At 39.3% G+C, this 26,647-nt stretch overlaps 1 protein-coding gene across 35 annotated transcripts in view; it reads left to right on the top strand.

Moving 5' to 3' along the window:
* The window catches only part of MAGI1 (membrane associated guanylate kinase, WW and PDZ domain containing 1), a 675,392-nt gene that overhangs the window by 391,775 nt on the left and 256,970 nt on the right, over positions 1–26,647 (top strand). For 33 of the 35 annotated variants that reach the window (XM_055110110.2, XM_055110109.2, XM_055110107.2 and 30 more), the window contains exon 2: positions 21,260–21,376. In XM_055110110.2, coding sequence (XP_054966085.1) covers positions 21,260–21,376 — 117 coding nt within the window. Of the gene's footprint in view, positions 1–21,259; positions 21,377–23,412; positions 23,497–26,647 lie in introns of those variants that run through there. The other 2 variants (XM_063602807.1, XM_063602806.1) reach the window with 2 other exon arrangements.

Below are 26,647 nucleotides of genomic sequence, written 5' to 3'. Positions count from 1 at the left end.
TCACCCTCTTTATTTTTCGTAGATAGCAAATGAGACATTGACTTGACTGTATAATTCAGAACACTTACTAACAAGAGCTGTTGAGTTGGCATGAGGTGTTTGCTAGTATCATGGTTTTAAAGTAGAATAATAAGTACTAAGAAAACTAGTTCTATGTATTTATCCAGTTCTTTTATTTCCAGCTCTTCTAAGGGACCCTGAACTGAGAAGTCACTAATGGAAGGGAAAAGTGGGTGAGGAGCTGAGAAATGAATAACTCACCCCACCATCTGGTCTGCTGCAGTTCAGAAAGTCACATGGTGCTACCAAGTTAGATCTTCTCCTCTGTGTTTACTGGAGGTGCCAAATGCTATATTTAAGCCAAGAACTGATTTTGAAAATATTTTTCTACTTCTGTTTTGTCAAACGTGTTCTCTGGCATATTATGTTAGGGCTTGTTCTGCTAAAGCTTAGCAGAGCCTTCTGTTTCTTCAAGCTGATTTGGCTTGCACCACTCAAAACATTAGACCCTCATTTTGGAACAGAAGTCTTCTCTAGAGAAAGCACTAAGTATGATTTAATTTCTAGGCAGGTAATACCTATCAAATGAGAGATGGAGCTTTATTCCTTAATTGTTATTCTTTTATATAAGGCACTTTTTAAAAAAGCTATTTTCTGCTCAAGCCTGTTTGACTACATTTTCTCTTTCCAGAATCTTTCTAATTATGGGGAGAAAAGCAAATGTTAAGCTAGCCTTCTTTTTATCAAGAAAAAGGATAGAAAATGTAACTGATTTACTTTCATGATTTGATTTTGCTTGAACTTTTGAGATACCAGTATGACTTCAGTATGTATAAACAGAGCTTACATATCAAGGTTATAGATAGGGCGGACGTCTAGCTAAGTCATTATAAAAACACTTTATTCAAAATTTTGGTATCTGGTTGAAGAAGATGGTTTTCTGCTAGCCTTAAGTATTTTTGGTTTGCTGTTGTAAAATTCTCAAAGGCTTTTCATTCCCTTCGAGTCTTCCGGATAGAAGGTTTGATGGTCATAGCATGTTTGACCAGTGGCAGAATAATGTCTCATTAAAGAAAATTGATTGTTCTTATGAGCACTGAAGGGCTTGATCAAGATATGGAGTGGCTGCAAGCATTCATTGGTGCTGGTGCTTGAAGAAACCTTTTGAGGTAGCACATGGTTCAGTGTTAGCTGGAGTGTAGAATCCATCAACGAGATAATTACCCAGCTCACAGCAGTCATGTTGAGTTGTGTTTAATTTTGGGGAGCCTTCTATTTGTTCTTTCATCTTTTCCAGTGCTTTCTAAATGTGTTGGTGCTTTGTGCAGCTTCAGAAGTCAGCCTGTGCAACTTTTAAGACATCATTATTATGATTTCAGTGTGGGAAAGCCCTGCATTTGTGATCCCAGCAGGCCCTTTCTCACCTTGTTCCTTGTCATCGATCACAGCCTGGCGGAAGCCTTGGGCCCCTAACCCATCCTTTGTATTTGATGTCTGTTCTTCAAACTACGTATCAGTTACTGATGACTTTTCTCAGGAATTGGTGTGAAAGAGAAAAGCGTGGCTGAGCCACAGTGAGAGACATCAAAGTACAGGTCACTTGGAGTCTCCTGATTCTTTTAGATTAAATTTCTACCCAGCTAATTTCAGTTTTCTTCCTTAGTCAGGGCAGGCAGAAACACGATTTTAATTCCCAGGGCTGTGACTCTAAGAGGGTGTTAGAATTTTTCCACGTCCTTATCTCATTGATGTTCTTCACTCCCGTCCCACTCTCTGCACCTGGTTCAGAGTCTTATATTTCTTCTTTGAAGCTAAGGGCACTTCATCTTAGGAGATTATACAGGATGCTCTATCAACAGAAGATTCTGTGTGTATATTTTGACAATTAGTGAATCTACTGTGAATTCACAGTCTGAGAAGTAGGCTAGGCTTAGAACCCTGGCTACACTTTGGAATTACTAGTGGAGATTAGAAAAAAAATACCGATGCCTAGTCCTTCCCTATAGATTCGGAATTGGTCTGAAGTGGGGGCCTAAGCGCTGGTGCTATTATAGACATGCCCCAGGTGATTTCAGTGTTCATTGAAGTTTACATCCCTGTGTTAGAGGTAGCAACATTCGGTTGCCACTTCCACTCTGAGTAAGCCTGGCTGATGCCTTGTCGTTAGAACATTCCAGGACCCCAAGAGAGAGCAGCTCTGTGCTTTTGCTGTTAGAGCCATGTGGGGAAGCTTAGTGAACTGAATCCCTTCAGGTTCTTACTATAGCTCTCAGTCACCATCACCTACTTTTTATTTTTTAATATAGGCTTATTAGAAAGCAAAAATTCTCAATTGCGGTTTGGTATCTCCAAGGGTGTGGTTTGGTCTCAAAGGGCATTGCAAAATTTATTTAAAGTCACATGAATGGGTAAAGATAATTTTCTTTCTCATAAGGACTGGTTTGGAATCAAGCAACAAAAAAGAGGGTGTCACAGTTCCCAAAGGCTGAAGTGTGGACCTGTTTCAGTTTGTTTCAGTGACAAGTGTTTGATCTCCTTCTGTGTTTTGGGAACTATAATGTGTCAGGGACTTTCTTCCCTAATAGGAACACTCATTAGTTGGATTTATTGGTGCATTTGGTATCTTCCTTGCAGTTTTAAAATGTTATTTTAGGATTCGGGTAAATACGTCAGTATATAAGCAATATATTCGGAGAGGAAGTTAAGAGAATTCAACTGCTGCAACCCTTGTTGTGAATAAACATACAACAATGTTGAATTTTTGTGAACTCTTCAGCTTCCTTCCAAAAAGGTGAGGACAATCAAAGCAGAACAGGTTTCTATGTAGCTGGAGCCTGTTAGAATTACTTCTAAGCTGATTAGCTGGGAGGGAGCTTTGTCACTTTTTCTGAGAAGCACAGCTGAATTAATTTTGGTGGAGGACACCTGAGGGAAAAGGAGTCATTGGAATGGAAAGGTGAGAGCAAGATAAGTATCAGAGGCTCTTAGAACAGGAGAGGCCTCTGGGGTTGTCGAATCCAACTTATTCATTTATAGATATGTGAATTAGAGCCGATGTATTAGACATTCCAGCAATATTCATTAAGAATTGAGTAGAATGCTTCATGCTGTGTTGGAGCTAAAGGAGGTAGATGATGTATTAGTCAGTGTTCCCTAGAGAAACAGAACCAGTAGGATGTATATATAGAGAGAAGGAGATTTCATTTAAGGAATTGGCTCACACAGTTATAGAGACTGGCACATCCCAAGACCTGCACATGACAAGCTGAAGACCCACAGGAGCTGATGGTACTCCCATTTTGAAGGCTGGTGGACCTGAACCCAAGAAGAGCCCATGTTTCAGTTCTAGTCTGAACCCAGGAAAAAACTGATTCCCAGCTCAAAGCAGTCAGACGGAAGTATTTTTTTTTTTTTTGAGACGGAGTTTTGTGCTTGTTGCCCAGGCTACGATCTTGGCTCACTGCAACCTCTGCTTCCTGGGTTCAAGTGATTCTCCTGCCTCAGCCTCCTGAGTAGCTGGGATTACAGGCATGCACCACCACGCCTGGCTAATTTTGTATTTTTAGTAGAGACGGGGTTTTTCCATGTTGGTCAGGCTGGTCTCAAGCTCCAGACCTCAGGTGATCTGCCCACCTCAGCCTCCCAAAGTGCTGGGATTACAGGCTGAGCTACCGCACCTGGCTGGAAAGTAATTCTTTTATTTGGAGGAAGGACAGTAATTTTGTTCTATTCAGTCCTTCAACTGATTGGATGGGCCCACCCACACTAAGGAGGGCAATCTGGCTTACTCAGTCCGTTGATACAAATGTAAACCTTATCCCAAAACCCCATCACAGAAACACCCAGAATCCTGTTTGACCAGATACCTGGACATGCTGTGGCCCAGTCAAGTTAACACATAAAATCAACCCTCCCAGATGACTTCCCGAAACTCAGATACCTGTGCAGATTTAAGTCTCAAATCCAGGCCCCCTGACTCCTTGCCCAGAGTTCTTCTATTTCATTATTTTGTTTTCTGACTCATCTGTAGTAAATTAATAATAGAGAAAAAATAACCGTAAAAATTGATAAATTAGACCTCATTTCAACATAGAACATTTCCACTCATCAAAAGGCATCATTAAGAAAATGAATTGGTAACCACAGACTGGGAAAGAATACTTGAAAAATGTGTTTCTGCAAGGGACTGATATGAGGGATATATAAGGGGCCTTTACAAGTCAACATTAAGAAGACAACCAATATACACTGATGAACAATTTGAATAGAAACTTAACAAATGAAAAGACACTTCTGTTAGTACTTGACAAGACTAACATTGTCAGTCATCAGGGCAATGCAAATGAAAATAATGGGCAGCATGCAGTGGCTCATGCCTGTAAACCCAGCACTTGGGGAGGCCAAGGCGGGAGAATCGCTTGAGCTCAGAATTTTGAGACCAGCCTGGGCAACATAGCACAACCTTGTCTCTACTAAAAGTCAAAAAAATTAGCCACGGCCGGGCCTGGTGACTCATGCTTGTAATCCCAGCACTTTGGGAGGCTGAGGTGGGCGGATCACCTCATGTCAGGAGTTCAAGACCAGCCTGGCCAACATGGTGAAACCCCATCTCTACTAAAAATACAAAAGTTAGCTGGGTGCAGTGGCACATGCCTGTAGTCCCAGCTACTTGGGGCTTGAGGCAGGAGAATCACTTGAACCTGGGAGGAGGTTGCTGTGAGCTGAGATCGCACCACTGCACTCCAGCCTGGGTGAAAGAGCGAGACTCTGTCTGAAAAAAAAAAAAAAAAAAAAAAATCAGGAGAGCATGGTGGCGCACTCCTGTAGTCCCAGCTACTTGAGGCCTGAGGTGGGAGGAAGGAAGGAAATTCTGTCTCTGCCTGCACACCTTCGGCCATACAGTGTAGTACAAACAGAAGCGGGTGTGTGAAAGCAATCTGGTGATAACACACCAGTTTTAATTAGTTTGCAGTCTGGAGATATGGAAAGGCTGGCTTGTTTAACTCATTTGTTTTGTACATTGTCATAATCATGAATCTTAAAAAAAATTCTTTTCTGTTACCTTCTTGGAGAATAGAATTTCATGAAAGATATATTTGAATCATGTCACTTTCAAGTCAGATGATGAAGGAAAGGGTAGCTCACATTAGTGAGCATTACTTTGTATATTCTCATTTAGTCTTCATGACAGCCCTGTCAGGTAGATGGTATTCTTATCCCCATTTTTCTGATGAGGAAATGGAGACCCAGAGTGATTAAGTAAGTTGCCCAAGAACACACAGAGGCAGCAGATGGCAAAGTCAGGATGGGAACATAGGTCTGCCTAGTTCTGCTTTAGCCACTGCCTGTGTCATTTTAATTAGCAGCATCATCCTTTATTCACTCACTTGTTCAGTCACATAGTCTATACCAGCTCCTCCTGTAGGCCAAGAGACTCTATTCTAGGCTAAGAGGATCTCAGTCTTCATAGGAAACTCTCATGGTTTGGGGGTGTGGGGATGACAGACAATAAACAAGATAAATATATAAATAAGAATTTCAAAGAATCATAACTGCTATGAATGCAATAAACCAGAGCAATAGAACAGACACTGAGGGAGCAGTGTCTTTTAGATACAGTTTTCAGAGAAAGCCTCTCATACCTGTGTTCCCAGCCCTAAACCCTGCTGCTTCTTGCACAACAGCCCTGTGCTAGAAGAAATGTACGGAAATATATGCATGCGCATATCAAATCTCAACAATTAGGAATCATCCCCAATATAAGCCCTTTTGCAATTTTTTTTCTTTCTTTCTTTCTTTTTTTTTTTTTTTTTGGAGACAGGGTCTCAATGTCACCTAGGCTGGAATGCAGTGATGCCATCATGTCTCACTGCAGCCTTGATTTCCCAGGCCCAGGTGATTCTCCCAACTCAGCTTCCCAAGTAGCTGGGACTACAGGCATGCACCACCATACCTAGCTAATTTTTTACATTTTTTTAGAGACAGGGTTGTGCTTTGTTGCCAAGGCTGGTCTTGAACTCCTGGGGTCAAGTGATCTGTCTGCCTTGGCCTCCCGAAGTGCTGAGATTACAGGCAGGATCCACCATGCGCAGCTTGCAATATTTTTTTTTTCTAATATGCTCTTTGCTCTAAAAGAAAAATAAGAAAGAAGATTCCACATATGTGTAAAGGGGCACTTAAGTGTAACTGTCCCCAGTTTCTATATGTTTACCCATCCCCTCGGTGGGACTGTCACACTAGGTTTGTCACAGTAACTAGGGAATACACCATGCATTTAGTTTGGAGCTGCCAAGAACAGGGATGCTGAATGTCCAGAGTTTCATGGAACAAATTCACAGTGACAAAGAATTGTCCTGCCCAAGATGACAGTGGTACTCCTTTTGAGAAACACTAGGCAAAGCCTGCAATGGGCTTAACCTTGTGTATATTGAAGCCTTTGTGCTGAGGGGATAAGATTTGGTCGGCTAGGTCTGAAGTTTTTTGTTTTTGTACTTGGAATTCATTGAGGTCTTTCCTATTTGATGGCAAGTGCCAGGATTTTTACCTGATCCAGTTTACTTCATTCTATGCCTTCTCTCCTTTCTCTGGATATGTTAAATGACAAGACAGAAAATAAATGGCTTAGTGTGTGTGTGTGTGTGTGTGTGTGTGTGTGTGTGTGTGTGTGTTTTCCATTATAAACATAGTTTTAAAAAAAAGCTGTAGAACTTTGGGTTGCCAGTTTGCTCTTTAGTCAAGAAAAAAATGATCATTAAGGGCAATGTTAATACGTGACCAGTGAGCCTGTCAGAGGGGAAACCAGGATGGCAGATGTGATAGGGTTGTCTTACATAAATCACCTTCCATTGTCAAGGTTGGCATATGGCCATTGAGTGTCCTAATTACTGAATGGCTTTTATAGCCCCATTATTTATAATCACTTTTGAATAGCAGCTGGAAGACTACAGTGAGGTGGAATGAAAATAGTGGAGTGTGAAAATTATAATCGTTTATGGAATTATGGAGATTAGAAATATCTGATAATCAGCCTAGAACTCTCTCCCCTAAATATTTTTTAAATAAGAGCACTTATGTACCACATTCTTGAAATATGAGAGCTGTGGTCAATCAGAGAGATGAATCTTAATGGGTTGAGAATGTTTAACTTAGTGGGTTGGCAACATATGAAATAAGTCTAGAACTTGTACACAACCACATTTACATAAAATAGGTGCCCCTCTCCTCCCTTACCCCTCTTCCTCCCTCTGCCCCGGGACCGTGGCGATTACTTGTGACTCTCTCTTTTGTTTCTGACTTTGAAACTATTTAAAGAGAGGCGCTGTGTAAAGAATAGACTCAAGGATGCTCTGTTGATGGGAAATTGTGTCACTTTTTTCAGACCCATCAAATGATGTGTGTATCACAGTGGTTTCTGCTCTCACAGTCCAGTAGAAATTGAAGTGGCATGCTATACTGTAATGCAGTCAGAATGAGATTTCCCAATGTAGGTCAGAGCACCTAGAACTCTGGCCCCAGCCAACTGTTGCATGAATGACGTCAGATCATATTAGAATACAGTTTGCAATCCAGATTATCTATTCCAGTCTGTGAATAAATTGGGGTGAGGCTGGGAGGGTAGGAGAACATTTGTGTTAATTACTATGGATGTTCAAGGCTGTGGAATACCAATGGGATCTCAGTTGTATTCGCATAAAAACATTTAAAACATCTTACCTGTCAGCAGATTCCTAAAACCCTGGAGTACAAGGCTTTACCCCTGGGTGCTGGCTCATGGAAACAAACCTTGCTTTTATGCCTTGGCTGAGTGTTCTCTGGAAGTCTGTGCCATTCAGATGTCACTCTCTTGGTTTCTTCATATGGTAGGCATTGAGAGGGCCATTTGGACAACTTTATGATGTGGCAGGTTAGAAGGAAAGTCAGTCTTTGGTTTTTATATTGAGATTCACATAGATGTTTTACAGTGTCCTTATGACTGCAACTGCTTTTAAAAATAATTATTGGCTGAGTACGGTGGCTCACACCTGTAATCCCAGCACTTTGGGAGGCCAAGGCGGGAGGATCATGAGGTGAGGAGTTTGAGACCTCCCTGGCCTACATGGTGAAATCCCATCTCTACTAAAAATATAAAAATTAGCTGGATGTGGTGGCACACACCTGTAGTCCCAGCTACTCGGGAGGCTGAGGTGGGAGAATCACCTGGACCTGGGAGGTGGAGGTTGCAGAGAGCCATGACCACACCATTGTACTCCAGCCTGTCTCAGAAATATATATATATTTTATTTTACTTTTTTACTTTGAAAGTTTCCAAACCCACGCTAGTGTTGAAAAAACAACAAAATATGTACTCCCATCACCAGGATTCACCAGCTGTTAACATCTTGCTACACCCATGCCATCTGTCCATATTTACACCTATTTCCATTTTGCTAGGTTATCTGAGTTTAGGGTACAGATATCATGATAACTCATCCCCAAATAACCAAAAATTACCACAAAATGATGACATTTTCCTACAAGCCATGATGCAGTTGTCACTTATCAGCATTCGTTCTGTAACTTCATCGAACTTTGAGTTCATAGTCAACATTCCCTTAGCTGAGCCATAAACGTCTCTGTTGTTCTTATTTTTTTTAATTCCAGATCTAATCAAGCTTACATACTGCATTGTTATGAGCCTTGGTAAAAGTAACAATTTACTGCACACTTACTATGTGTTATACTAGATATTGCGTTAGTGCATGATCTCATGAAGCTGCACAGCCCTTTTGAGCAGATACTATTATTATCCCCACCTGATAGATTAGGGAACTGAGGCTCGGAGAAGTTCAGCAACATGCCCAAGGCAAGCTGGTGAATTTGGGGCCTCGATCTGAACTAATCAAGCCTCGCTTGAAGTTCAGCACTCTTAACCATATACTACTGAAAGAAACACACTCTGTGGGGACATTGATCATATCAACAGATTTCTACAACACCAGCTATGCTTTTGGGAGACTTCCCAGAATCAGGCACTGTCTTAAAAACCTTTGCAAGTACAAGAACTTGAATATAGAAAGAATATGTGTTGGTTTTTTGCTTTTATTTTCTATACTGGTGCTTCCTGGTTTGTCTTTATCATCATTCTGATTGTGAACCTTTCCTAGACCTCTCTGGTCAAGAACACAGACAGTCATACTCCCCCGGATTTGAGTCCCGTCTCCTCTGTTGCTTGCTACCTGGGTGATGGGGCAACTTCTGAGCCTCAGTTTATACTTCTGTAAAATGAGACTAGTAATCTCATTGGGTGGGAGTAAGGATTATAAAGTTATTGCTTCATATTGCTATCTGGCTCATTGAAAGTGCTTAATCAATGTTCGCTGTCATCTCGAGTCCAATTGGTCCAGTTAGAATTCTAATAGAGTATCTTTTCAAGAATTTAGAATATTCTCAAAGGGCACAGACACTGTATCTTTAGATTCCACTCAGCATTCTGAATGTAGAGACACTTGATTTCAGCTTTTGGTGAGGCCATGCAGCTGTTTACGAGGGCATGCCATAAGCTCACATCAGCTATATTACTTTACCAGTAGGGGAACATTGTCTTTCTGCTTTCTGTATATAAATCCTTTGTTTATTTTTTTTCTGAACAGATGTTATTCCACTATCTTAGTGTAACTGGAATAAATACAAGAAGCACCAAAGGCTGTAAATAATGAAAAAATCAAGATGATGGAATTTAAACCTAATCTTGCTTTTCTTTCCATGCTTAATTCAAATTTTTTCTCACTGCGGGATGAAATTTATAATAAAAAGATTCACCAAGAGAAAAGAACAGAGAAGGCAGGCAGAAAATAATAATAAAGCGGATTTCCTGAAGTGCTAGCAAAATGTTTCATGCTTGCTCATGTGGGGAGTTAAATGTAAATAGTAGCTTCTTGAGCTTCATCAGCATACATAAATCTGTCTCGCAGCCTCTCTCTCACATCACACTCACCACACGTTTCTTTTTTGTTTGTATTTTTTAACTTTTACAGAAACATGACTAAAAGAACAATAGTCTTTGTACCACTCGGGGAATAGCTTCCATCTCTGCATGTGTGTTGAGGTACCCCCTGTCTGGAGTCATGTGTGGTGTGTGTTATTGTCAGCCGCACAGTGGGGTGGCAGCACTTGAGATTAGCAAGAGATGAGGACCTGCTGTGAGAAATAGAGCCTAGCTCCTCATATTTCATTAGGACGTTTTGATGTGGCTGAGACCATTGGTCCACAAACTTTAGCAGGTATTAGAATCATCTGGAAGGCTTGTTAAAACACAGATTGCTGAACCTCCACCCCTAGAATTTCTAATTCTATCAAGTCCTGGGGTAGAGACCAGTCATTTTTATTTCACGTAAGTTTCTGGGTATTGCTGCTGCTGCCAGTCTCATGGGACCATACTTTGAGAACCACTGGCATAGACTAACCTGGGAGACAAGGAACACCCTCCACCTCCACACCAAGTATTACTTGAACTCTACCCCAACAATTACTTAAGGAGAATTCCTTACCTGAAGAGGCATGACCAACATCTAGACCAGGATTTAGAAACTATGGCCCAAGGGACAAATCTGCCTCTTTCTGTAAATAAACTTTCATTGAAAAACAACTTCATGTACATATTGTCAATGGCTGTTTTCACACTACAGAAGCAGAATTGAGCAGTTGGATAGAGTTCATGTGCACTATCAAGGCTGGAAAATAGTTATCTTAGCTTTTTATGGAAATATTTTGCTGACCCCTGACCTAGACCAATGCTTGAATGTTTAGAGAAGGGAGGTTGGAAGTAATTGTGTGAAGAACAGATCCACTGAATGTTCTTTATTTGTGTATTTTTTAGATGTGAGAGTTTTTGTTTTTTTAGTTGAATGAATATGATCATGGCAGTCATTCATTATTTCTCACTAAGCCATACTCCAAATTAATTTTCTTACTAGAACAAGCAGTTTCTCAAAATGAAAGGGGACAGTTTTACCATCATGTGGTCTCTTTAATACATTGTTGACATCTGTTCAAATTATTGGTGGAAAATTCTTAAAAACCATAATTAAAATGTGAAAAATTAGTCTCATTTTGACACTGTAATTGTCAGTTGAGTGATGCTGAATTTCTTCCAGATTTGGTAGAAACTGCCGTAACCTTTAGGTAAAGCATTTTGTGAGTATTTATCAAGAACCTTTAAAATAATATTCATACTCATCAATCTAGTAATTCTACTTCCAGGAAATTTCAGCAAATTTTATGTTTAAAGTTTTTCATTACAGCATTATGTATAATAGTTGTTTTAAAGAAAGACATGCAAATGTCTGTTTTTTTTTTTTTTGAGACGGAGTCTCATTCTGTTGCCCCGGCTGGAGTGCAGTGGTGTGATCTTGGCTCACTGCAACCTCTGCCTCCTGGGTTCAAGCAATTCTCCTGCCTTAGTCTCCCAAGTAGCTGGGATTACAGGTGCCTGCCACCACACCCGTCTAGTTTTTTGTATTTTTGGTAGACGTGGGGTTTCACCATGTTGGCCAGGATGGTCTCGAACTGCTGACCTCATGTGACCTCATGTGATCCACCTGCCTCAGCCTCCCAAAGTGCTGGGGTTACAGGCATGAGCCACCGCATCTGGCCACAAATGTCTATTAACATGAAACTCATAATATTGCCATGAGTTTACGTACCTACTTTGGAGCCATTTAAAATAAAGCTGGAAGAAGGAAAGCTAATATGATCTTTCTGGAGGGAATTTGTATCAAGGGCCTTAAACATTTTTGTGCTTTTTGTTTCAATATCTCCACTTCAAAGATCTCAAGAAGATAATCAGAAGTACACAGATAGATTTTGTTCAAGGAGGATAATCAAAGTAGAAACAATTTTTATGCCTACTAATTGGTAATAGGTTAAATAGGTTGTGATGAATTGATGAGATAAAATACTACGTAGCCCTTAAAACTATATTTTTGTACACTAATATTGCAAATGCTTATGAATTATTTCTTAGAAAACGTAGATATAAATCCATATATGTGGCATGATCCCACACATCCTACACTTAAAAGATACCTAATAGATCTCTGTATTCCGCTCAAAGCTGTTCATTACCAGTTAAGCACAAACACTGGATTCCTTTTTGACTCCATTGCATGTGGTGTCTTCCTCCATCATGTCACCAACCTGTATCAGTTCTAGTTTTAAATTACATCTCTTCTCTGCCCCTTCCTGTCCTTCTTCCCAGACACTCCCTTAGTCTAGGCCACTTCAGGACTTGTGTGATCATCAGCTCTACTGGCTTCTTCTGACTTCCACCTCTACACAGGACCCTGCGTGTGCATACACACTACACAACTGCAAAAGAAACGTTGATATTTAGACCACGTCCTCTACCTCCATGACTCAAATCCTCTCAGTGCATTCTTACACACGTAGAATAAAATGCAAGCTCTTTATCATGGCCTGCAAGGCACAGAATTGTCTGGCGACTGCTTCTCTCTCTCTCTTTTTAAAAATTTCAGTAGTATTTGGGGTACAGGTGGCTTTTGGTTACATGGATGAGTTCTTTAGTGGTGAATTCTGAGATTTGAGTGCACATGTCACCAAGCAGTGCACAAGGCACCCAGTGTGTAGTCTTTTATCCCTCACTCCCCTCTCAATCTCCCCTCCTACATCCCCAAAGTCCATTAAATCACTCTGTATGTCTTTTTGTCCTCATAGCTTAGCTTCCACTTATAAGTGAGAACATATGGTATTTGGTTTTCCATTGCTTCACTTAGAATAATGGCCTCCAGCTTCATCTAGGTTGCTGCAAAAGACATTATTTTGTTCCTTTTTATGGCTGAGTAGTATTCCATGGTGTATAGATATCACATTTTTCATTATCCACTAGTGCTTCTCTTTTTAACCTCAACCTGAGCCACCCTCTGTCTGAGCTTCATGCTGTTTCTCTAGCATACCAACCTCTTTCCTCCTTCGAAACTTTTGCATATGCCGTTCACTCTGCCTGGAATAGTCTTTCCCCAACACTTTGGAGACCTAGCTAGCCTCTCATCCTCCTTTAGTTCTCACCTTAACAATTGTCTCTGCCTGGAGGTCATGTCTGTTCATCCTTCCTAAAGCAGGCATGTACCCTGCTGCTCAGGGGCTCTGTATTGTCCTTGTTGCATCCTCAGGGCTCACAGGGTGTTTAGCTCTAGGCACTTAATAAATACATGTTGAATTAGTGAATGAAACTCCCCAAATGTATAAGTGTATTATAAGTGTGCATGTATGTTTATAGGTACATAGGCATACAGAGGAGACCATACCAAAATATTAATTGTGCTGTAAATGAAGTCACAGGTGATTTTAACTTTGTTTGTTGTACGTTTGTGTATTTTTAAAATCTTGTGATTAATTCATATTGCTTTTTCATTGTGGTTAAATATATATAACATAAAGTTGACCATTTTTCCCTTTCTTAAGTATGTGGTTCTGTAGCATTAAGTACATTTATATTGTTGTGCATCCGTCACTGCCATCCATTTCTAGAACTTTTTCAGCATCCACAAGTGAAACTCTGCACCCATTAAAGGGTAACTCTCCAGTGATTTATATTGCTTTTACAATAAGAAAAAAATATACAAAAATATATTAGAAAAAGCAAGTAGCAAACATCCTTTTCAGATAAAGCTCACTTAAATGAATTTTGGATTGTAAGTTTGAGTGACTATAAAGCAAGCTAATTTGTTTTTCAATTTATAATTTTGTTTTTAAAAAATCCTATTCTTTATAAAACTGAAGTGCTGAACTGATGGATTTTTTTTTTTTTTGCTGTAATAGCACCACTGCAGTACAAACCATTTGTTGTTGCCCTAATAAATGGACTTTTCCTACAACTATAATCATTTTTTTGAAGAAATTGTGTGCTAAAGCAGAATCACCTGAAAGTGTGATTAGTTCAAAATCCTTATGCAGGTTCTCCTTAGCATTGAAAATTTGAACTGTATTAAAGTGTCAATTCTAATTGTAATGAAATACCATTCTTCGACCTTCCGGATGTGGATGTAGCTGTGGAGCACATGCAATACACACAGGGAATTGTATTCTGCCCTCTCGGTCACAGATGGATACATTAAGAAGACTCAAAAGTGTTCTCTCGGGAAACCTGGTTTCTTGACCACAAAGATTCTTTCTACTGAGCAACATTCCTTTTCAGATCTCTATCCTAGGAGATAGAGATCAGCCCAAGCAGGGTCCCCTCATCATCCATCACCTTGAAAATATGCTTCTGGTAAGAGTTGGTATGTGACAGAAAAAGAGACACGACACAACTTAGTTATATTAGGGGATCATTTCATGTTTAAATAATGGCAAGAAAAATTTATACCATAAATAAGTGCTAAAGGAACCCTATCCAGAATATATAAGAATATCTCTTTATCAAGAATAACTAGATAACCTAATAGGAAAACGTATAAGAAATGTGAACAGGCAAGTCACAGAAAGGAAAACATAAAAGACAATTTAAAAACTATAATAGAATGCTCACTCTCAGTTGTAATCAGTAATTATAAATTAATATAACACCAAGATATCATTTTATCTTTAGTAGATTGGGAAACATTTATAAAGTTGGAATGTGCAGAAAAGAGTTAGTGGCAGCTGGATGGAACGCTAAGGTGGCCCTTGGCTGGCATCTGGGAACTTGCATTTCAGGGAATTTCTTCTATTCTGATAACCGGTAAGAGTGGCTCGCTATGTCTAGACTGCATGCCCAAATGCTATCATTTATGCTTTTTTTCCCCGAGAGTCTGGAGATTTATTTTGTGCCAGGCAAAGGCTGCTTACATGACCAACTCCCGGGCCCTGGGTGTCTAAGGAGCTTCTCCGGTGGGCAGCTTTTCATATGGGTTCTTTGGGGAATGTGTGTGTGTCCTGTGTGATGCCATTTGGAGACGATACTTGGAAACTTACACCTAATTTTCTCTGGACTTTGTTCCGTGAGACTTTTTCCTTTGCTGATTTTACTTTGTATCTTTTTGCTGGAATAAACCATAGCCATGAGTACAACTATATAACGAGTCCTCCGAATCTTCCTAGTGAATCATCCAATCAGGAGTGGTCTTGGGGACCTGAAAGATAGTGACAATAGCCAATGTTGGCCTAAGTGTGGGAAAACAGGACCACCAAAACTATTTATGGAAAGGCAAATTGGTACCACCATTTTGGGATGAATTCAGAAATGTTAAGATAAGTTGAAGATATCTATGTCCATTTTCAGGTTTAGATAATCTAGAGGGAAAAACCGCACACATTTGCTAAAAAAAAATTAGGGGAGGGAGGCATTACAGTGACATTTATAGCAGCATTGTTTATATTGGAAATAGCTTAATTTTCTATGAAGGATAAATAAATTTTGGTTTATTTTAATATTGAATATTACACAACATTTAAAATAAGAAAAATTACATCCATCAAACATGATTAACATTCTGTAAACTCATGTGGGTGAGAAAAGCAGAGTTACATTGCTGTAAATTTAAAAGACACAGAATTCCAGATATATAGATAAGATACAGAAATATAGCTGGGCTCAGTGGCTCAAGCCTGTAATCCTAGCACTTCAGGAGGCCAAGGTGGGCAGATCACAAGGTCAGGAGATCGAGAGCAACCTGGCTAACACGGTGAAACCCCATCTCTACTAAAAATACAAAAATTAGCTGGGCATGGTGGTGGTTGCCTGTAGTCCCAGCTGCTCGGGAGGCTGAGGCAGGAGGATGGCGTGAACCCGGGAGGCGGAACTTGCAGTGAGCCAAGATCGCGTCACTGAACTCCAGCCTGGAGGACAGAGCAAGACTCCATCTCAAAAAAAAAAAAAAAAAAAAAAAAAGATACAGAAATATAAAATAACGGCAAATCAAGAGAGCATCTAAGCCCCATTTTCCTCAGTTAAAATATAAAATTGTCTTAGAATAAACTCTGAATCCCTTTCTTGGAAAAAGTTCTATATATAGTCATGTGTTGTTGCATAATGACTGGAATACATTCTAAGAAATGTGGCCTTAGGTGATTTAGTCACGCACACATCATAGAGTGCACTTACATAAACCTAGTTGGTATAGCCTACTAAACACCTAGGCTGTAAGGTATAGCCCGTTGCTCTTGGGCTACAATCTGCACAGTATGTTACTTTCCTGAATACTGTAGGCATTTGTAACACAATGGTAAGTATTTGTGTATCTAAACATATGCAAACATAGAGAAGGTACAGAAAAAATACAGCCTTGTAATTTTGGACCCATGGTAAGTATAGCTTTGACCGGAACTTTGCTGTACAGTGTATGACTGTATTTCTGACCTATGTTCTCTTTTCTATTTACAAAATAAATCTTGAATTTCAAAGAAAGTGAAGATGCTATGACAAACTGTCTTCCAACTTATTTTATTGGCTCACTGCCCTTGACAATTAGTAGACAATTTATAGACATGTCTCTTGAATAATTGGCAATTAATTTGAGATTAGATGCCAAAATGTACAGTATTTTTAATAGAATGTGAAGGTTGAGGCTTTTCATGTCCAAATGTCATGGAACTCAGAGTAAATGTTAACTGGCAGCATAGTAAACTCTGTCTTTTTGCACATCTGCAGTAGAGGGGAGTTTTAGTTTGATGACCATAAACCCTAGCTACCTTGGCTAGTTTGAATATAAGCTTAGGTGTAAACCAAGAGCTTATACTTAAGAATGCCTTCCAGGTGGGGCATGGTGGCTCACACTTGTAATCCCAGCACTTTGGTAGGCTGAGACAGGAGGATTGCTTGAACCCAGGAGTTCAAGACCAGCCTAGGCAACATAGTGAGAACCTGTATCTACAAAAATTTAAAAAATAGCTGAACATAATGGTGCATGCCTGTAGTCCCAGCTACTTGGCAGGCTGAGGCTGGAGGACTGCTTGAGCCTGAAAGGTCAAGGCTACTGTGAACCATGATCACACCAATGCACTCCAGCCTGGGTGATAGGGTGAGACTCTGTCTCCAAAAAAATAAAAAAAGTAAAATGGTTTCCAATCTATATGTCCCTGGTTTATCTTGATAGTTACCACATATGATCCATAAGGATGTACAAATCTTTGTTATATATGTGATAAAAAGTTACTGTATCTGAAAACTCCTTTGGAATGTTGCTTTTGATTTAAGCATTTTGGATATCATAGACGTCTTTGCCATGGCTCAAATGATAAATGTTAGTGTCTTTTTAATGTCAAGAACTCTTGTCACCTAAGAGAAATTTAAAACCCTACATTGCAGGCAATGGGAATTTTGCTGGTAAACATTATTTTTTTACTCAATTTCAAGAGTGCCTTATACCTCAAGCTGGAGTTAGCAGGTAGAGAGATCACATATCAGTGACTTACTAGTTGATTTCATTTCCTGAACTTCAGCCCCAGCACAATGCCTGGAATACATTAACCACACACTAAATGTTTATTAATGAGTTTACATAGGTCCACACTATTTTAGCACAGGTAGATTTTTATTCACTTCTAGAAACACTAGAAATATCCTTTCATCCAGATCTCCTTAGGTCTATATTTTGTTTCTGGCTATTTCTAAGCCAATAGAATAAATTTGGTTTGCATGGATTTTTTTAAAGAAGAGTAAGAGTTCATGTTTGAACTGATTTTCTTTCTTTGCCCCCTCACCTCAATAATCGTCCATTCAACAACATCATAATTATAATTTCCATCTTTCACTGAGTGTTTTCTTTTTGCCAGGCACTGTCTGAATGTATCATCCCATTTAATCCTCACAACAATCTTGTGACAGAGCTAATATTACATCAGTGTTCTATTTTTACGGTTGAGGAAAGCAAGGTTCAGAGATTAAGCCCTGTTCTCAGACTCACCAGCTAATAAACAGTTGAGCCAGGATTCAGAAGTAGGCACGTCTAGCTTAACTACCTAGATTTACTTTCTTTTTCCTTTACTTCAACTCTCTAAAGAGAGAACTACGCAACCTGAACATTGACTCACACATAGTACTCATCCAATCATCCAATCATTGTATATATTTTAAACTTTTGAAATCGATTTTATTGGTATAGCTTACATATAATAAAACATACTTGTTTTATGTATACAGTTCTGTGAATTTTGACAAATATATAAACCAATGTTATTAATCTCAATCAAGAATATTATATTGGGGCCAGGAGTGGTGGCTCACACCTGTAATCCCAGCACTTTGGGACGCCGAGGTGGGCAGATCACTTGAGGGCAGGAGTTCGAGACCAGCCTGGCCAACATGGTAAAACGCCATCTTTACTATAAATATGAAAACTCGCTGCGCGTGGTGGAAGATGCCTGTAATCCCTGCTACTTGGAAGGCTGAGGCATGAAAATCGCTTGAGCCTGGGAGGCAGAGGTTGCAGTGAGCTGAGATTGTGCCACTGCACACAAGCCTGGGCAACAGAATGAGACTCCATCTTAAAAAAAGAAAGTATTATATTGGCATCTCCTCCAGAATCTTCCCTTGTGTTCCCCATTTTAAAAACTGATGTTAAAAATATTATATATTCACAGGATATTATAAAAAATAATATAGAGGCCCCGTGTATAGAATCCTCCATGTATAGAAATCATATAGAAGTCCTTCACCCTGTTTTCTCAATTTCCAATGGGGAAGACCCATAGATCCATAGATTTTATTCCCTTATGCCCTTTGCAGTCAGTTTTTACCTACCTTCAGCTCTCTGTAACAACTAAACTGTTTTCTCTCACTATAAATTAGTCCGTTCCAAAATTTTTTAGTCCATCCCAAAACTTTCTATATGAATGAAATCATGCAATATTTTATCTTTTGTGTCTGACTTCTTTTGCTCAACATTCTGTGTTTGAGATTCATCAGTATTAATGCATGCATTAGTAGTTTCTTTTAATTTCTATGTAACACCCCAGTGCTTGATTATACCACAGTTTGCTTATTCATTCACCTTTCGATGGACATGTGGGTTGTTTCCAATTTTTGGCTATTTGTCAGTAAAGTTGCTGTGAAGATTCATCTACGAGATTTTTTTTTGTGGACTTGTTTTCATTTCTCTCATGTAAATAAGGGTGGAATTGTTGGGTCACTTGGCTATTGAAGGTATGACTTTCTAAGATATTGACAAATTGTTTTCCTAAGAGGACGAACCATTATGCCTGCTAAACAGTATATTTGAGTTCTTGTTTCTCTACAACCTTGCCAACACTTGATACTTTCAGTCTTTTTAATTTTTGTTATTCAAGTAGTTATTTAGTGGGATCTCATTGTGATTTTATTATTTTTCCTCTAATGACTAATGATGTCTAACATCTTTTTATATGCTTAATAGTCACATATATTCCATTGTGAACTGTCTGTTCAAACCTTGTGCTGATTTTTTTGGGGGGTGGGTTCATGTGGCATGTAGGTGTCTTCATTCAGTAAATACTTGATGAATGATTGAATGACCTAAGATTGGTTTGAATGTATGTATTTTTCCTTTTGGTGACTTGAAACAGTAGATAGAATACCAAATAAAATAGCTCAAATTGGGTTTTATTATCTATTTCAAAATGAGCAGGTGTAGCTGGAATCTTATATTGAATGTGATATTAAAGTAAAGATCAGTAGTTTCCTGCCCTAGGTAGGAAATACCATCATCTTAACCATCACTGTCATCCTCATGATTTACTCTTTTTGACCATAGGGAAGTTACCATTTGAAGACATGAGTTTTGTAGCTCACGTGACTCCTGGGTTGCTGCATTGTTTCTCTAAGGCTAAAAATGCTCTTACCTAATTTGTATCTTGTCTAAAAATGGAAAGACAGTCTCAGCCTAGTTATTTTTAGCTGTCATTGAAGCATCTTTCTCCATTAAGAGTGAATGCTAGTTAGGTTGATCTACAAGCCTTCTGTTGATCCTGTAGACTGTAATTTGTGATTATGATTTTTTCAAATGTATCTCTTTTCTATGACACATTTTTGTGATAATATAATATTTTTAGCTTTTCTTTTGTTCTCTTAAGTGTAGAGAATTGCAAAGAAATAAACACAGACTCACTTAGATAACTATGCTTAACAATAACAACAACAACAACAACAAAGCAACATACATTTAGTGTTTGAAAAGCAACACAGGATAGGGAGATGTCTATGTCTATGTCTCTCTCTCTGTCTGTGTGATGAAGAGTGAAGTCTACTTATTTATCCCCAGCTCAAGTCCTTTTTTGTACATGAAACTGTTGTTAAAACTTTCATATGATTCCTCCTATTACCAGTCTCTCCTTTTCCAAATTCATTTTTACAGAAAAGGAATCAGACATTATGCACAGTTCCACACATTTTCTCCCAATGTCAACCCATGAAAATCTAGCTTATGCAAAGTAGTTGTTATATGGATGAATTGTGCTTTAATTGCTCCCTTTTGGTTGTTTCCAGGTCTTTGTTTTTATTTATTTACCGTCATAAAAAAAGCTATAGTAGGGCCAGATGCAGTGGCTCACACCTGTAATCTCAACACTTTGGGAGGCCGAGGCGGGCGGATCACTTGAGGCCGGGAGTTTGAGACCAGCCTGTTCTACATGGTTCTGAAGCCCTGTCTTTACTAAAAATATATAAATTAGCTAGGTGTAGTGGTGGGTGCCTGTAACCGCAGCTACTCGGGAAGCTGAGGCAGGAGAATCGCTTGAATCTGTGAGGCGGAGGTTACCGTGAGCTGAGATCGCGCCATTGCACTCCAGCCTGGGTGACAGAATAAGACTCCATTTCAAAAAATAAAAATTAAAAAAGTAAAAAAAGCTGTAGTAAATGTTCATGGAAATTTGAAGAGATTACAAGTATACCTGTAGAGTAAATTCCTACCATTCGAATCCCTGGTCAAAGAACATTTTATGATTTGACAGTTATTGCTGGATTGTCTTCTTTAAGGTTTCAGTAATTTATACTTCTAGTAATAGTGTCTACAAGTGTCTATGGCACATATTTAAATGTAATAGCCTACATTAAACACTTTGATATTTTGGCCTTCTAGTATTATGTGAGATAGGATCTCCAAATTAATGCATTGCCAGTGCTGTTTTATCTTTATGACATTCTGGCTTGACTTTACCCCTGCAGAGGAAAATCTAAAGTACATCCTCCTAATGACTAGGGGTGGCAGGCTAGAATTGCATCCTGTGGCTTTCTTGCAATCAGTTCTTGGCTACTTCTTTTCTAGGAGGCCCTGTGTTGATGTGGTATGTCTATTTTATGTATTTCCTGCAGGAGGAAGGCTGAACAAGGACCTGCGACATTTTCTCAATCAGCGATTCCAGAAGGGGTCTCCTGATCATGAGCTCCAGCAGACCATAAGGGATAACCTTTACCGCCATGCTGTGCCTTGTAAGTAGCCAGACTTTGGCATCTCACTGCTGGGTGTGTGTGTGTGTGAAAAGTCCAGGGGAGAAAGGAGATCTCAACAACTGGTTCTGGAACACCCGGTGGTTGGCCTACTGAGTGACTCCTTAACTCAAGCAAATCATAATTCAATAACACAGCGTCGTGGTGTGCCTGGGTTTCAGTCATGGCTCTGCAATGTGGGGCAAATTATCTACCCTTTGTAAGGCCCACTTTTCACATTAGTGGAAAGGACGTGTTAGTAAGACTAGCTTCATGGAACTGCTATGAGGAGTCAATGAGATCAGGCACAGAAGGCATTTTGTAAGGTAATGGTGTGCTGTGAGCCTCCGTAAATGTTAACATTTGCTGTTATTAATGGAGTAGACCTGGCCAGCGGCCTTCGGACTGACCTTTGTGGAGACCCCCAGTGAAGGGAATACCCCAGTGGGCTCTGTCTTCCTTCCCAGGGTTCTCCTTTTGCCAACTTCATCAGATTCATAAGTCAGCATTTTATGTATAATTTTGTTCAAAGAAATGATTTCCACAGATAAAAAATCCAAACCCCCAAACCATTAGATTACACCAAATCTGAAAAAACAAGACACAGAACATAGGAATGCTGAAAGCAGAGTGTCTGTAAAGAAAGGCAGCCTGTCTGTCTGTCTATGGTTGGATAAATTGGCAGCTCCGTTGTAGGGAAGTATCACTGTACTGTGGCACACTGTGTTCCTGGTTGTTTAATTTCTTTTAAAATACAAGGGAAGAATGATTCTGGTTTTATTACTTAGAATTTTCCTTTCTCCTCTCTATCACCCAGTCCTTCAAAGTTTGGAATTTATTTTCCTAGACATATCATTTTTTGAACCAGCAAAAGAAAGGAAGAATAATTTAATGTTCAAGGTATCGTGTTTATTTCTATGATTTGTTTGCTATAAATGGTTTTCTTTAAAAAAAAAACTTGCAAATGATATGCTAGAGTGCTAATGTTTTCTGATAAACATTAGCTAATTCTTTCTGTAAAAGAATAAGCAGAACTAATCTCAGGCATTCTGTAGATTTTAAAGGACTTAGACTATAGTTCTAGATGATAACCTCCGTAGATCAGATTCTAGAATAGCCCCTGGCTCTCCATTTTACTCATTAATAAAACAGAGGCTATGAGAGGAGAAGAGGTTTGCTGCAAGTAACTTGGGACAGGGCCCCAAGATTGCCTCTGTCCATGGAGTGGCTAAGCTGCATTTGACGGAGAGGAGGTTGTGATGATATGTTAATGTGAACTTGTGGTCCTCAGTTCTTTTAGTCTTTTAGCATTGAAGTTATAAACTGTAGTCCTAGTAATAACCTTGTAGTAATTTCTTATATTTTGGCTTAATAATAATTAATTCCTAATGCTAATCACATAGGTAGGGCAGGGATTATCATTCTATTTTTACAAATCAAGAAACTGAGGCAATGAGGAAGCCAATAAAATCAAAGCCAAAGGTGATCAGGGCTTCGAGTCTCCTGAGTTCACCATTGCCCTGCTTCTTCTGCACTGTCAGGCATTCCTCCTATAGTAACCCTTTGAAGTTGGGGGTCTTTACCACCCATTTTACGGATGAAGAAACAAAGTCACAGGGAGGGTCAGTAAGTGGCAGATCTGGTCTTTTTAACTCTTATGTCATCTAGGGCTGTTTTCATAGGTGCCCTGTAGCTGCCTCTGAAGTTATAGTACAGCAGGTTGAATACAGTTTTGCAGAAATCAGTAATTGCAGAATCATGATTGTTCTCTGTGTAATTTTTCCCCTACTTAGATTCCAATTTAAGAAATGGGGATGAAGCAAATGAGCACACCATTTCTTGATGCATCTGTGGTGTTACCATGGTTACATTTTGGCATGCTCTCCCATTTATTTTTTCCACTGATTTATTGGACCTGACTGTGAGCTAAATGGCTTGATTTTAGGCTTACCACTATGTAGGAATTGGGGCAAAAAATGAACTCTGTCTTTTAACAACAGTGGAAAAATCATGTTTGTTTTTGCTTGTATAAAGCCCCTTGGCATTGATGTTTTATGGCTGTGAAACCAGTAAATCAGGAATTTGGAAAGCAGAAATGGTGTTCCTACTAAAAGAGAAAACAGGTAACAATTCATTTTACACTTTCTTCATAAAATGGGAAGGAAATTCAGAAGAGGTCTGTTTTGGAGTCTGGTGGAGTGTGTGTGCCTTTGAACATGAGTAGACTGGGGCTTACTTGGGATTCTTTCGACTTATGTTACTCTGGCCACATTTGTGTTTATTTTGATTCTATGGCCCATGTGACTGAGAAAACCAAGCTCTCCACCAGCCTGTTGTGCTAATGGATTAGGAAGCTGTGGATTTGGGGAATGGATTCTCTTGATGATGATGTAACTGTGCTGCAGGGAAATGGGCTCGTGTAATCTGTATATTCCAGAACTTCCTGCCACTGACATTTCATTGACTTCGGTATTTTGAGAAGAGATGACCTCATGAACAGGTGCTTGTGGTGGGGGTAGACGTCTTTCCCTGTACATTTTAGGAGGCTCATGGGTCATTGGAAATGAAGAAATAAAGCTCCTTCATTCTCAGGTTATTTTTAGCATTGCCATAATGTAGTGGAGCTGTATGTGCATCATAGCACACTTTACCACTTACGGCTCAGTTTATCTTAATTCTCTGGCAAAGGAAATGCGGGTAATAGCACCCCTGTTTTACTGGCCAAAAGATAAAGCAACAAAATTGAACTTTCTCAAAATTGTACCATTTGAAATGCCATATTACTCATTCCTCATCTGCTGCTATTTTACTTTTTAAAATTTGTAACGGCGTTGTTGAAATATAATTCACACACCATACAACTTACCCGTTTAAAGTGTTCATCCAGTGCTATTTTTGTTACAGTTATTATTATTCTCCACTCCCCTTTTATCTTCCCTTTATTCAAGAACTTTTATTATTTCTACAGTAAGAAGAAAGGGCACGTTAGTTGAAATTTAATTATATTTACCATTCAAAATACCACTAGAAAAACCCCAACAGAAAAGAGATGCAGTTGCAGAATGAGTTCAGGGGCCTGTTGTGAAGTCTGAGGGCTGCTCTGCTGGCTGTGTGGCCTGGCACAAGTCACATAACCTCTCTGAATCTTGTTGACTCTTCAGTAAAATGGAAATAGTAGTACTGACTCAACCACTGTCTTACCAGATACACATAGCAGTCCTATAAGGTGAGTCTTATTAAAGGAAACAGAGGCTCAAGAGAGGTTAATAGTTTGCTTAAGGTCACACAGCAAGTAGCATGGTCAGGGTTAAACCAGTTATCTGTAACTCTCAAGTTGGGTGTTATTAGTAATAGCCTGATTAGAGTAATATACAAACAGACTATTGAGAGTAAAAGAAAAAAAAAAGTTTCTGATGGCTGAATTTAGAGCTCTAGTTGCTTAAAATAATGACGTTTTATCTGTTGGGTTTGGGAGCAATGGAAGGCACAAAACCTTAAAAATAAGTTTATTCTCTCTGATGTTCAAGTAATTCACTGGTTGTACAATATAATTTTAATAATAATTATTCAGATTCTAAAAAATCATTACATGATTTTCTTAGCATATCTAAGTTTATCTTATTTTCCATTGATCTTTTCTTTGTGTACCTGTGGAAAACCTTTGCAATGCTTGTAAACATGCCTACTTCTCTCATTCCTCAGAACCATCTGGCTAATATTTCTCTTTCTCCTCCTCCAGTTTTGGTCACATTCCCAACCCCTCCCACTCTGCACTTCAACCCTACAAACTTCATATTCCAAACACACTTTGTGTCTTCTTATAAATGGGTACATATTATTTTTTCGTATTTCGCTGCCTATCTATCTGACCAGTTCACAGTCTTCTTTTTAAGTTTTAGCCAGATGCCACTTCCTCCACGAAGTCCTCCATTGCTTCTGCAGATTGGGCCTGTTGCTGTCTCCCCCCACTCCCCAAGCTGCACTCCGTGACCTCCTTCATGCCTGTTTTGTGCCTGATTGTAGTGCCTGCTGCATGCCTGCCTGTCCTAATTAGATTCTAACTTTCATGAGTCAGGCAGCATATCTAACTGAGTGACCAGGCCACTCCTAGCTTAGTGCCTGGACTATAGGATAAGTATTTGTTGAACGAATGAACAAATGAAGAAATGGAAAAAGATATTCTTTCTTTTTCTTCTTTTATTTTTTTCTTCCTTACTTAGCATTTGAGAAAAACAGCAGAATTGCTTTGACCATAACGCTTTCAGAATAAAAGGAAGGTCAGAGTCTTGAGCCCCAAAAAGGGTCATAGATGACTGATAAGGACTTCACTAATTACTTGGCTGGTAATCGAAACACACAAGAAAATTGTCAAAGCTCCCATGAGCTTGGAGCTGGAGTGCCCGTTCACAGCTCCTCCTAATTGTAGTCTAGATATCACCATACCTCCTGCATTGATAGCCTTCTTGTTTTATGACTTCTTGTCCTAGCTGATGTGACAACATCTGAGATTCTTGCTTTGGAATGGCCGCTTTTCCCATGAAGATAAATGCATTACCTGACAGGGCTTGTCATTTACTATACTGCTGCTGTCAAAACGAGATACAACTCACCCAGTAGTGCTGGTTCTCTGGAATGCTGTACAATGCCCCTCCCATTCCTCCTCACTTTTCTGGACTCAACTGTCATCTTTCTTTTCAAGCAAAGGTTGCCTAAAAGAGGAAAGGATAAGTCAGTTTTGTTCTGCAGCTTAACACTTTGTTCATCAAGGCTCTTCCCAATACTGAGACCATTGTAACCAGTCTAAGAGGTATTGATCATTGACTTAAAGGACTTTACAGAGGGATTACATGTGTTTGATCTACAAGGCAATTTAAATTTGATGTGGTAAACATAGGTGATACTGGTCTTTATATGATAGCCATATTCAAAAGGGCATTTTAGTATCTGCTATCATTGCCTATTATTTTAAATGGGACCATAAATTACCATTAGTTCTATTTGAACTTACAGTTTTCTCTTAAACATAGTTGTTTCCAGGATGGCTTGCCTAAAATCAACCACTTTTCCTGTGATCTTTGACAATTAGAGCTGATAACATGAACTAGACCTATTTGTCAGCAAGTGTCCAGGATAAAGAACTGGATGTTGGAAAATAGTTTGTCTCCTGGAATGTGCATACCTGTGTTCAGGTTGTGTTGGACACTGGTGGAATGCTTCCGGTCATAACTCATGAACTTGAGAGTTCTGCAAGCATCATAGGACTGATCAGATAAA

This window comes from Pan paniscus, chromosome 2 (assembly GCF_029289425.2).
Source record: "Pan paniscus chromosome 2, NHGRI_mPanPan1-v2.0_pri, whole genome shotgun sequence".
Taxonomy (NCBI): Eukaryota; Metazoa; Chordata; class Mammalia; order Primates; family Hominidae; genus Pan; species Pan paniscus.
This window is presented reverse-complemented; position numbering and strand designations above follow the sequence as displayed.